The sequence below is a fragment of the Leptidea sinapis genome, chromosome 20 (assembly GCF_905404315.1).
Source record: "Leptidea sinapis chromosome 20, ilLepSina1.1, whole genome shotgun sequence".
NCBI classification, from domain to species: Eukaryota; Metazoa; Arthropoda; class Insecta; order Lepidoptera; family Pieridae; genus Leptidea; species Leptidea sinapis.
Window position 1 is genome coordinate 6582390 of NC_066284.1, and position 12759 is coordinate 6595148.

The 12759-nt window shown below is 35.9% G+C and overlaps 1 protein-coding gene across 1 annotated transcript; it reads left to right on the forward strand.

Moving 5' to 3' along the window:
* Window positions 1-404: 404 nt before the first annotated feature.
* Window positions 405-11197, forward strand: LOC126970155 (dynein axonemal intermediate chain 2). The gene is made up of 11 exons (XM_050815928.1): window positions 405-619; window positions 1121-1268; window positions 2949-3201; window positions 5247-5356; window positions 6725-6876; window positions 7463-7597; window positions 8188-8269; window positions 8342-8520; window positions 9480-9612; window positions 10478-10582; window positions 10941-11197. The coding sequence occupies exons 1-11, from the start codon at window positions 405-407 to the stop codon at window positions 11139-11141; spliced, it is 1713 nt and encodes a 570-aa protein (XP_050671885.1). The 3' UTR covers window positions 11142-11197.
* Window positions 11198-12759: the final 1562 nt, after the last annotated feature.

Sequence of the window (12759 nt, forward strand, 5' to 3'; positions counted from 1 at the left end):
ATCAATGGAGCCATCGCTCATATTTTGAGGCGCTCTATCATTATCATTATTAACTGTCGCCTAATAATATCGTACTATATTAACCTCAAAAAATTGAGCATCAAACTCATTTTTTTGTGGGGGGAGTCCAAATGCTCTTAAGGTCTTTATTGTTAAGTTCCATTCTAAACCTAGAGTTACTTATGGTAAATGTGTTGATATTATGTAGGATATTCACTCCATTTAATTTTTTATCACTTAATTCCACCCTGATTAAAACGAGGAAGACACCTAGTAAAATTATAAATCAGAACTAAGTTAACAACACCCCGTATAGCGATCGACTGGAGTTTCTTAGCAACACATCGATTTAACTTAGTAGTAACTTCATTCTTATGAAGTGATTATCTTGTACCTATAGTAGAATGGAGAAATCCGAAAAAAATGATCTTACATACGAATGTACGAGACGAAGAAAATATTTTGGCCGACAAACGCTGTTCGAGGATCACGGACCGGAATTATGTGTTAGTATACCGTCAAACCCCGCGTTATACAAACATTATATACTTCGGAACCCAGTTAATGTTGCTGTTCAAAACACAAGCACTATGTCAGAACATTGGGTTAACTCAGTTCGGTAAGTCAATAGGATTCAAATGTGCCGCTTTTTGTCTAAATATTTACGGCCCATGAATGCCATTAGAAGGTTTTTTTTTACAACTAATTTATTATCATTACTATTCAGTATAGTTTAATATTGAATTAAGTATTTTATTTTTATCTGGAAATATTATTTTCTAAGCGTCAACATAAAATCAACCCACATTTGAAAAAATAGTAATTTTCGGAGCGCTTGCTAAATCCGTTGCTTTTTATTCCTATTTCTATCCTCATAAAAATCCAATCGTCATGTTTTAATAAAACTTTGCAATGATGAAACAGGCGTCATTAAGTCAATGGTTACCTACCTAAACATCCTGGACCTTATGGTAGTCAAAAGATAGTTTACTGGTTCCTATTTCTCTTTAGGGGTACTGAACCAAAAAATGAAGTGTCCCAGTTTTATAATAGGTACTCTGTGAATATTCGATATTTAACATTATTATCATTCTGCCGGTTTCCAAAATATAATCTGCAGAGCTGAATACACAAATTCCGGTATGAATCACGTAGAAGGAGGATGGCCTAAAGATATCAACATGAACGATCCGGAGGCAACTCAAAGATATCGTAGGAAAATTGAAAAGGACGATGCTTACATACACGCCGTGATGCATCTTGGACACGTAAGTCTGCTGTCAATACCAATAATTAAATAATAATATATATAGTATGTAAATCAAAGGTTAATATTGAAACTACCAGTGAATTAGTTGCATAAATGTTCGGAAAACCCTCACGGTCTTTTTAGAAATTCAAGCCATTAAACTTATTTGCGAATTGAGGCCATATATTTTAAAACCATAAAATTTCAGAGAATGTATATATACTACCCTACTAATATTATAATAGTGAATGTAAGAGAGACATTTTATACCAGAAAATACCCATGATTCCCGCGGAATATGTGAAAAACTGAAATACACGTCGATGAACTATATTGGGCACACTAAAAGTTTTGCACTTTTAGCTAATCGGAACTATTTGAATTTTGAATGTTTTATTTTTTGAAAAATTGCAATATCTTAGTAATAAAAAAAAAATTGGAGTGAAATCATTTGTCAATTGTTTTTATCACACATCAAAGTTCTACGTACGCAACGAAAATGGAATTAAGACGAAAAGATTTTAGAGCGATGATTTTTTATGATTTTAAAAGTTCTCTCTCTCTCCGCAAGACTGTGCCGCACGTGTTCAAAATGCTTTTGGGAAAGAAGCACCTTCCTTGAGCACCGTGAGGCGATGGTTTGCTGAATTTAACTGAACAAATTTCGTGAATGGCGGCCTTCAACTGCCGTTGAAGGCCGCCATTCAACTGTTAAGCAGCTAATTGAAGAAAACCCGCGGATTACCTATGAGACGATTCGAGGACTATTGGGGATTGGTATGAGCCAAATTCAGAAAATTTTACACGAACAATTGAAAGTTCGGAAACCTTGTTGTCGTTGGATCCCTCATGAACTGATAGCGGAGCAGAAGCGGGCTCGCGAGGACTGGTGCTCACAGATACTAATGCAGTACAACCACGAACATTCTAATGCTGTTTATGACATTGTCACAGGAGACGAAATGTGGATTTATTACTTTGAACCCGAAAAAAAAAACAAAGAACAGGCCAATAAAAGTGAGGCAGGCGAGAAACGTTGGTAAAAAAATGATCGCATTTTTTTTCTCAGCTACGGGTCCCATCTGCACAATTCCACTTGAAGATCAAAAGAGTGTTAATACCGAGTGGTATTCTACCATTTGTTTACTCAGGGTGTTAAAAAAGTTCGCGAAAGACGACCAAAAAGCCACGTTCTCCTTCATCATGACAACGCTTCTTCACACACGGCCAACAAAACTAAGTCATTTTTAGCCTCCGAAAAAGTACGAGTACAACTCGTCACCCATCCTGCATATAGCCCCGTCCTAGCACCCTGGAGGACTGGACACCCTTCCAATTCCGAAGAGGCAGTGATGGCGTTCAATCGGCACGTAGAAAAAATGCATTCCAATCTGTGGTCCTTCTGTTTTAAAAAATTGTTCATTCGCATGAAAAAATGTTTAAAATGTAAAGGAGAATATTTTTAAAAGCAATAAACCTTTTTTTTTTGTTATTACAGGTTGTTTTTCAAGTTACGCAAAACTTTTAGTGTGACCTACGCATATTTATATCGTGTAAGGTAGGCCAAGGTATGTCAACTACAACAATTTCCTGTCCCTACTCAATGTCAATCAACTATTAGTGTTTACATATTCTTGAGCTCCACATCACTCTTATTACGCTGCTTAATTCAATAATATCAAACGTCAAAATTTTCCAGAGCATGGAGCACAATATCCTACAAAACAACGCCATTGACATGTACCAGACATACTATTCTGAGCTGCCATCCATACCGCCAGTGGAACGCAGTAGCTGTCATACAGTGAACGTGTACAGAGAACCCGGCACCCGGCGACCTATCAGGTCTCTATCTTGGCAGGTGGAGGGTGCAAGACTCGCTTCTGCCAGCGCTGATGTTGACACTTTGAGGAATAGTAGAAACTTGCAGTTTTCATACATTTGGGATATAGGTACAACAGATAACATAATACATCTATATCTTAGAAAGTTAAAAATAGGAATCGGTCAAACCATTTTCGTTAATTTTTTTAGCGTAGTTTAATTTAAGATAAGTACACACAACGAATATTCCAAGATTCCACTGCTTGATTCTGTACGTGTTTTTTTGATTAAACTAATTTTAAATAAACGTTTAGGGAGTACGCAATGTATTACCATAGATTGCCAATAAAAATTTGGCCGCAAGTACTTGTAATTAATTTTAGTATAATTAATTTTCTGATGTAAATTTCACCCATATGTTTTTTTTAATAAATTGTACGTCACTTTAACAGAAATTATGTAAAGAATTTAAAAAAAATCTCCAGTAAAGGGTGAGCAGGTATATGTTTTTAATCAATTTTATGTAATTTTAAAGGAAATTAGGTAAAACATTAAAAAAAAGTGACTGCCAGCTCTTAATCAGCCGCAACGTTAGGGTTGCCAGGTGTAAACAGGTATTTTATTGTTAATTATTCATAGTCATCTGTTTTTTTTTATTTTAATACAAAAGTTGATGTTTTATATTTAATATAAGTATTTACGATAAACCTAACTTACTACCATTATAAATTACTTACTATTATTCTTAATAAAATTCCAAACAATAATTATTATGTCTAACTCGTTCTAAATTCAAAAGAAATATAAACAATCGCCTTATTCAAAAAGCCTACTTAATATACGATGAAAAGATATATAGAAGATAAAGAAGCTTGGAAAATAGATGCTCCTGGTCAACGTAATAATAATTCTTCATATAAATATTGTATAATCTTATGAATGTAATATGAATCCTTCTCTCAATTATGGGCGCAGAGAAGGATAGCTGGTCCATTCGTTTCATAAACGGGTATTGCTTGTGGTGGCAGGTCGACCTGTTATACTTAATATATTATTGTACTAGCTGACCCGACAGACGTTGTTCTGTTCATAATAAAAAAAAACTGAAATTTCGTAAAATTCGTTATTAGCTGACCTCTACTGGGGAAAAGAATATTCCTACCAAATTTCAAGTCTTTAGATCTAATGGTTCCAGAGATATCGTGATGAGTGACTATATACGTGGAAATCTCTTTTATATATATAGATTTGTTGGATACGATTAATAATTATGACAGTAATCACGAAGCAAGCCAATCATCCTTACACAAACAATGAATTCAAGCTCGAATCGATTGATGAATCGTGTTTCGTTAGTATTCGTTATTACTTTTTATGAAATATAAAGTAAGTAAAATATAATATAAGATACATAATGGCTTTAAGGGTAAATGTATACACTTCTATAATAAAGTCCCAGCCACTGTTCAGGCATTATCTATAGATAAATTTAAATGTTTTATTAAAAAAAGGCTCTGTCGTAAATCCTATTACTCCACTGCTGAATATCTAAATGATCGGACAGCCTGGGACTAGATTGTGATTATTTTATAGCGATAGAAATGATTGTACAATATTGTATATTTTTATTGAAAAGAGCGCAAAAAAGAATGTTGCGAGAGTTTCTTGCGCCGCTTCTTCTCTCTCAGAACGCCATTTGTTTCCGAAGCGGTAGTAGTATCTAGTAGTTATTAGAAATGACATCAAAGAGAATTCTAAAGGAATCAATTTTGAGAAAATAAATGCCTTATTATTTAAAACGTATTTAGCTTTTAAACACGATTCATATAATTCGTACATACAATTTTTTTTATGTAGTATTTATATATTACAGCCATTGTATAAAACTCTATTTGATTAAAAAGAGAGGCCGTTGAGTTTCTTGTATGTTCTTCTCACGAGCTCTACTTTTTCCGAACATAAGGTACAGTAGTTTTAAAGAAATATTTCTAGTGTCGATTCAAAAGCAAGTTTATTTGATATTGACCTTCGTAACAATATTTATTAATTTCATGTATGAATATTTTGTAGCAAGCTTGATAATTTATTAAGAGATTTGTGTGAATATGAATAAAGAAATGAAATAATTGCTATGATTCTTAAAAGCCGAAATAATTATGAAATTTACTTTTAGAAAACGCTAACGCTCCAGAATTGATAATAAAGCCTCCGCATCCACTGTTGGATTTGCAATATAACCCGCGGGATCAGCATACTTTGGTTGGAGGAATGAGCAACGGGCAGGTGAGTATATTTAGAGTTTCTCTGAGGAACCGAAAGCCATCGGAAGACCTGGAGCGAAATCAATAGATCGAGATATACTGCGGACGCTCTCTGTTCCAGCTAGGAGGTAACAGCAATACAAGGTAGTACCCAGAAGGCGTGTCAATACTTTTTTTTATGATAATAAGGGACGAGACGAGCAGGACGTTCAGCTGATGGTAATTGATACGCCCTGCCCATTACAATACTGCATTGCCGCTTAGGATTCTTGAAAAACCCAAAAATTCTGAGCGGCACTACAATTGCGCTCATCACCTTGAGACGAAAGTAAGTATTCTCATTTGCCCAGTAATTTCACTAGCTACGGCGCCCTTCAGACCGAAACACATTACTGCTTCACGGCAGAAATAGGCGCCATTGTGCTACCCATAATCTAGCCGGCATCCTGTGCAAAGGAACCTCCCACTGGTAATCGTACGCTCTGTTCCATCTAGGAGATAACAGCGATACAAAGTAGTACAGTCGATATATCGAGCGTCGTTCAGTTCCGTGGTCACTTGGAAGAGAAGGCCAAACTGGCCTCTAAAAAGCTTGGTGTACTCAGTAAGGCGAGACAGTACTTCACTAAAAGCATACAACGAAGAGCGGCTCGAATCATCGACGATCAAGTCATCTCCGATCGGCTTGATTCTCTAGCATTGCGTAGAGATGTGGGTTCCCTCTGCATCTTCTACCGCATTTATCACGGGGAGTGCTCAGAGGAGCTGTTCGGGTTGATTCCAGCGGCCGAATTCCACCATCGGACATTACGTGCAAAGTACCATCGGCATCACGTAGACGTCTGGCATTCCACAACCGCGCGTTTTCTTCGAAATTTCTTGCCTCGCACAGCCACTTTGTGGAATCAACTACCGGCACCGGTCTTCCCGAACAGATACGACTTAAGGACCTTCAAGAAAAAAGCATACTTCCACCTTAAAGGCCAGCAACGCATTTCTTGACACACCTGTTGTTGCGGATGTCCAGGGGCGGTTGCCTCACCTCTCCCCATCCCGTGAGCCTCTTGCCCGTTTGCCCCCTCTCATATAAAAAAAAATAGTACCCAGCAGTAGTGTCAATACTTAATCCGAGTTTTAATGTGTTTTGTCCCTGTCTTCATAACTGTGCATAAAAGAGACAAAATAGACTTTAGTCTATTTGAATACGGGCCGAAGTAAGTCATTTCATAAGTACGGGCTATTTACCCTAGCATTAACACCCTTCTAACCAGAAAATAACAGTACACCGTGATAGAATGACGTGTAGTAATAGGTTAGGTACTTCTGCCACTACTGCTGATTCGGTACCCATGATAACTTCCTAAATATTCCGAATATTTTTAATTTCTAGGTGGGTTGGTGGGATATGCGAAAAGGAGGCGAACCAGTATCTATTTGCCCACCGCACGTTGCACACAGAGATCTAGTGCGGAATGTATTGTTTATCAATTCTAAAACGGGGGCTGAGTTTTTTTCGTCTTCTCCTGATGGGACTGTGAAATGGTATGTGTAAGGTCTTTATTAAGAAAAGTTTTAATGATAGTACAGCTCTATGTCAAAATATAGATGGTTACAAATTTATTAACGTTTTGAGCTCTCTTTGAATTAAAGCTACTTAAAGTGACGATTAATATGATTTATAATATGAAATGGGTTACTAATAGATATTATACTAACAACCACGCGAGTAATTCCTTTAAATTGCAACAAAAACCAAAAGGAATTACAGTAGAACTCGAAACTAGATAAGTCGAAAACCTTGGAGGCTTAGCAACACAAAAAAATACTTACTTCAAGTCACACAACCTCTTTTATTCGAAAATTCAATTTTTTATAGTAGGTATGAAATAATTATTGAGTCCATACATTAAGTCTCACAACATGATAAAATTATCAAGGACCTACCGTATAGTTAAAAAAGCGCTAGGCGAGAAACTAGCGCTATATTAATAAAATTGTGAATTGAACGAAATTTTTCAAATAACCCACGACCTCTCGCGTATGAGTCCCACATCATTCATAAAATTGTAGTTTCAGTTTTATTTGTGTACTTAATCCCAGAAGTGAGGAGAACTATACTATCTTTCAGGTGGGATACTCGAAGTATGAATGAGCCAACGGACACTATGATCATAGATCTTGTGAAACTACCCTCAGATATACAGAGTATAGACAGAGCGCTTGGAATCTCCGCATTGGAGTATGAACCAACTATACCGACGAGGTCACTGATTTAATATCATTTTTAATTTATAAGCCCGGCCACGCTACAGTGGGTCATATTGACTTACAACTTGAAATGAAATCAAATGGTATTTGTTTTTTGCGCCAAATACAGAATACATTTTAAATCTCAAATTTATAGTAGCCTCTTCTATTCCCAAAAAAGTTTTCTTAAAATAAAAAAAAACTCTTAACATTATAAAAAAAATAGTCAAGTAACCTTTTAAACATGACTCCAGGAAATCGTCTCTGTGGTAAGTTTTTTAATTCTTGGAGTAGATGATTCTATAAATTTACAAATAGAGGCCGAAACGTCCTATAAGTACTTCATGGGTCTTACATATTTTGTGAATACGTTGGTGGTACGTTGCCCCATCGGAATTTATGAATCAAGTATGTTTATATAACCCAGAATACTTGTACCTACACATAACACATACATAAAAGTATCTATGTGCAACTAGTGAATATCACCCCTGTTTCGTTACAGTTATAAATCATCAACATATGCCCAATAATGACTTGTATAGTCAAATACATGTACATACGAATACATATATCTCTTTGAATATATAATTTAATGTATTTCAGATTTATGGTTGGAACTGAAACAGGTTTGGTTATAGGAGGAAACCGTAAAGGTAAAACACCTTTGGAAAAGTTACCAACTAAAGTAAGTTTTGTAACAATAATGTAGCATTATATTGTTGTTAATAATAAATATTTAAATGATAATATTCTTCAGTACGAAGCTCACCTGGGCCCGGTGTACGCACTTCAAAGAAATCCAACATTTCTCAAGAACTTTTTAACAGTCGGAGATTGGACTGCCAGAGTATGGAGCGAGGATTGCAGAGAATCCTCAATATTGTGGACATATTCGCACAAAACGAAGCTCACTGATGGTGCTTGGAATCCTATTAGGTATTTAAACATACAATTTACATTGACTCTGTCTATACTAGTTCAACCAGTAACTTTCACAGCATCGCGCTTTATAACATACTACTTATATGCTTCTACTAAACATACATCCTCTGAGAAATATCTACGGTCTACACCCTATTTGTGCTGCAAAAAAAATATCGTCCATATCAATTCAAATTAGTGACCGCACCATAAATTTCCTAATAATTCCCATAAACCAAAATAACAAGAATAAAGATAGGCGGTGAATACCGCCGTGCAGGCAGTTAGGTAGATTATAAAATATATGACCAAGAAAGATCATAACGCCGTATTGTTTTTATAAATAATGGCGGCAGTATTTCTAACGTGATTCTCTTCATTATTATTTCGATTGTTCATATTGGAAGTAATTCAGACTATAATTTCTTCCAACAATCCTTTTTTTATGCAGGCAAGTATCAATAATTGGGTAAAGTTCCGCACTGCTCGGTTGCTTGCGACAGAATGAATCGTGTGACGAGTGTGTTTTTTTGCAGAGGATGAAAATATATTTAGGTACGTATTGAAGACCCCTACACGGGGCCCGTATGTCGGACTCGAGTGTCCCACGCCCCCTACAGACTAAACTATGAATTTTACCAAAACAGTTTTTTATAAATTGTTTTAACATATTAAAAACCTTAGTCAAATGTTCTAATTTAAGTAACTAACTTATTTAAAATTTAATTGTGAAAGGACGATACGTAAACGTAATTGAAATGATTTGTAGCTTATGTAAATATCTTAAATAAATGATGTTGCGGTGATATATTTAAATTATTATGTGTTATTGATACCAAGTCCATTTCAACTGGTGCATTTATAGTTCTATAAATATGTAGTTGTCCAAATTACCTTTGTCGTCTAGTACATGGAGATTTCCATATATTTTTAAAAGATTGTTGAAATGACATGAATGAATAAATTATTTGTAGGTTCTCGCTGATGTTAGTAACACAGTGGGATGGATGTCTGTCGTGTTGGGACCTGTTGCGTCGTCGGAGCGCACCCATCGTGACCGCACAGCTCTGTGATGAACCTCTGCTCAAGCTAAGACCACACGAAGGGGTAACGATCACAACCACTAGATTGTACCATTTCTGTACTCAGATGTCCAAGTACGGAACAAGATTTTTAGAAAAGAAAAATCAACACATCAGCTGCTAAAACACAACATAATATTATGTATTTTTACACATGCAATAAGATTGTGCTGTTTTACACGCTATTCGTATTTAAAAGCTTCATATGATATGAGAGGTATATTTTTTATATAAGAGGGGGCAAACGAGAAAGAGGCTCAAGTAATGGAAAGTGCTGGCTCAGCACTTTTCCATTTACTTGGCCATGGACATCCGAATCCGAACACCAGGGTTCAAGAGATGCGTTGCCGGGCTGAGATACGTCGTATCTGCATATTGTTGTGGTAATTGATTCCATTCCAAGTCTAGAATGCTAGACATCAATATGATATGAGAGGAATTTCGCATTTCGATATAATTTCCGCTGGTGGAATTCAGCTGTTGATATCAACATGAACATTTCCTCTGAGCACTCAACGTGATATATACAGTAGAGGATGCAGAGAGAACCCACATTTCTATGTAACTTGAAAGAATCAAACCGATCTTGTCGATGATGACTTGATCGTCCAGAGGTGAGAACAAAACTCCATGTGAGCCCAAGTTTACCCCTATAGCGTGATGGTGCCCCAGCTTGAGTAGTTCTATTTGTAGGTCAAATGTCAAATCACCACTTGAAAGTTAACCATGAATGTCATCAAGGAAAGAGTTTTTTCAGAATAGCATATTGCATGGTAAACTAATAGAGAATTAGTATGGAATGTGTATTGGTGGCGTGAAGTTACAACGACGCAAGATTTACGCCATAGGTAGTCAACTATTCATCATATGTTCCGTTATTTATTTCTCAGGGTTTACTTGTGGCATGTGGCAGTAGCAAAGGCACGATATACTTAGCCGAGTTATCTCCTAACCTCGGGACAGCGGACAAGAATGATAAACAACTACTAACTCACGTAAGTTCGAAGCATGCCCCAAATAACACACGGCGCCATGAAACTCAAAATGGAATGTTTAACATCTATGTATAATCCATAATGTCATTATTATTGCTCAAATTGTACCTTAGTCATTTATTTTTTCAAAATTTATTTCCTTGCAATGATTTATGATGTCAGTAAAACCATTTTGGACTCAAGACTCTCTGGGCGATGATACAGCACAACAAACTCCCCCACTATCCTGTTATTTACCATCAATATATTTTTCTTACAAGTTGTGGCTTTCATGCACTCATAATAAACCCAAGAAACCTGATCGGTGGAATAATGTGCAGTTGAGTAGGTAATAAAACATGAAATACTTCTTTCACAGATATTAGACCGTGAAAATAAACGTGAACGTATACTGGAGGCGCGCATGCGAGAGTTGAGGCTGAAGATGCGTCAAGATCGCGACGGTCCGCCGCAAGTGGCCGAGTCGGACCCCACGGTGAACGACAGAGACCTGGAAGAGGCCACTGCCGACTACATGCAGACTGTTAGCGAGCTTGAAGGACAACTGAAACCACTGTAGCTTGATGATGAAGATGGAAGCATACTAGTAAGCCCGGCCACGCTTCAATATCTGAATTTGTGTATCATTAATTTACATATTATCACAATGTATAACAAATCAAAATATTGACTAAACTAGACAGCGCAACGATGTGGTGCGATTTATAGACATTTGCGGTATACAATCAAAGGCTCAGATGTAGAGATAAGGGTGCCACAGGGTTCGATCTTTGGCCCGTTATGCTTTTTAGTCTACATTAACGATGTTCCATTTATGGTAGAGAAACTTGCTGATATTGTTTTATATGCTGATGATACGTCACTTTTATTCAAAATAAAACGATAATACAATACGGTGGATAACAAAATGCCTCATTTTACTATGTTAAAAATATTAAATTGGTTCACATAGCTATAGTTAACTAGTTTAAAAACGTATTCGATTTCGACTACTATATATGAAACAAACAGAGGAAAAGGTAATGCTAGATTGTAAAGCTCTGGAATTCGTATATTGGCCTGCTTTTCTCAGCATTACCATAGATAGTAAATTACAGTAGGGCTCACATATCAGTCATTAACTTAGCAAATAGATTGAGTTAGCAGCTAATTTGGCAGTTGACAGCTCGTTTGGTCTATTTTAGATACTTCCATAGCATTGTGTCATACGGTTTGTTAGTGTGGAAATGCTGCGATGTTCATAGTATTTTGTGCTCCAAAATAGGGCTATCAGGAGCAATTTATAATATGCGACCAAAAGACTCGCATCGAGAAACATTCAAGTTGATAAACATCCTAATTCTTCCCTCACAATGAATATAATTAGAAAAAATACTACTGAATTCAAAAAGTTGTGAATTGAATTCATTTAATCCAAGAACAAATAAAGAACTGTACACGTGCCGTTTAATAATAAGTTAGCTAGAGTTAAGGGCTCCTTCATAGGCCTTGGTATTCAATTTTACAATAAAATACCAAACAGTATACTAGGATATACTGAGCACAAATTAAAGAAATATATTAAAGCATCTTTGACAAATAATACTTATTGTTTAGTAGATTATATAGAGGATAATAATGCATGATTCTTGTCTGGTTCTGCGCAGGCCACCTAAAATTGTATAATATTATATTAAGTAGGCTAAGTTGTTACATGATTTAAAAGATAGGCTGGGAGTTTCTTATCAGTTCTTCTCTCCATGTTAAAACCCCTTTACGAACTGATGTAGCTTCATGACATGTACCATTTGTGTTATTACATTTTTGTATGTTTTGTGACTCCTTATGATAAATAAATATATTTCTATTTCCATGAAAGAGAGAAGCGTCGCATCGAAGCTTTGCATGTTACAAACTAGAAGTTGGCAGTAATTGGCAGAAATATGTAATTACCAATAATATGTAATTAACAATTAAAAAACAGGTATAAAAAATGAATTTGAATTTTTTTTTTTTAGTTTTTTAATATATTTTACATGGGTCAAAAGTAACCAAACTTTAGTTTTTTCAAACCTTTAAAAATTAAAATCTCGTGAAGTCTTTTTTAGAGATTGAGGTGGAATAGTTATCGGTACTCATGCGCCGATTCCTCCTGGAATATTAGTATTACCAGATCATATTATGTTTATAAAAACTAA

What these genes read in the sequence shown, in the direction of transcription:
- LOC126970155 (XM_050815928.1), top strand. Translation starts at nt 405, where the DNA reads ATGGAGAAATCCGAAAAAAATGATCTTACATACGAATGTACGAGACGA. An exon ending in CCTGATGGGACTGTGAAATG is followed by an intron (nt 6,877 to 7,462) that starts GTATGTGTAAGG and finishes ACTATCTTTCAG; the next exon opens with GTGGGATACTCGAAGTATGA. An exon ending in GAACCAACTATACCGACGAG is followed by an intron (nt 7,598 to 8,187) that starts GTCACTGATTTA and finishes AATGTATTTCAG; the next exon opens with ATTTATGGTTGGAACTGAAA.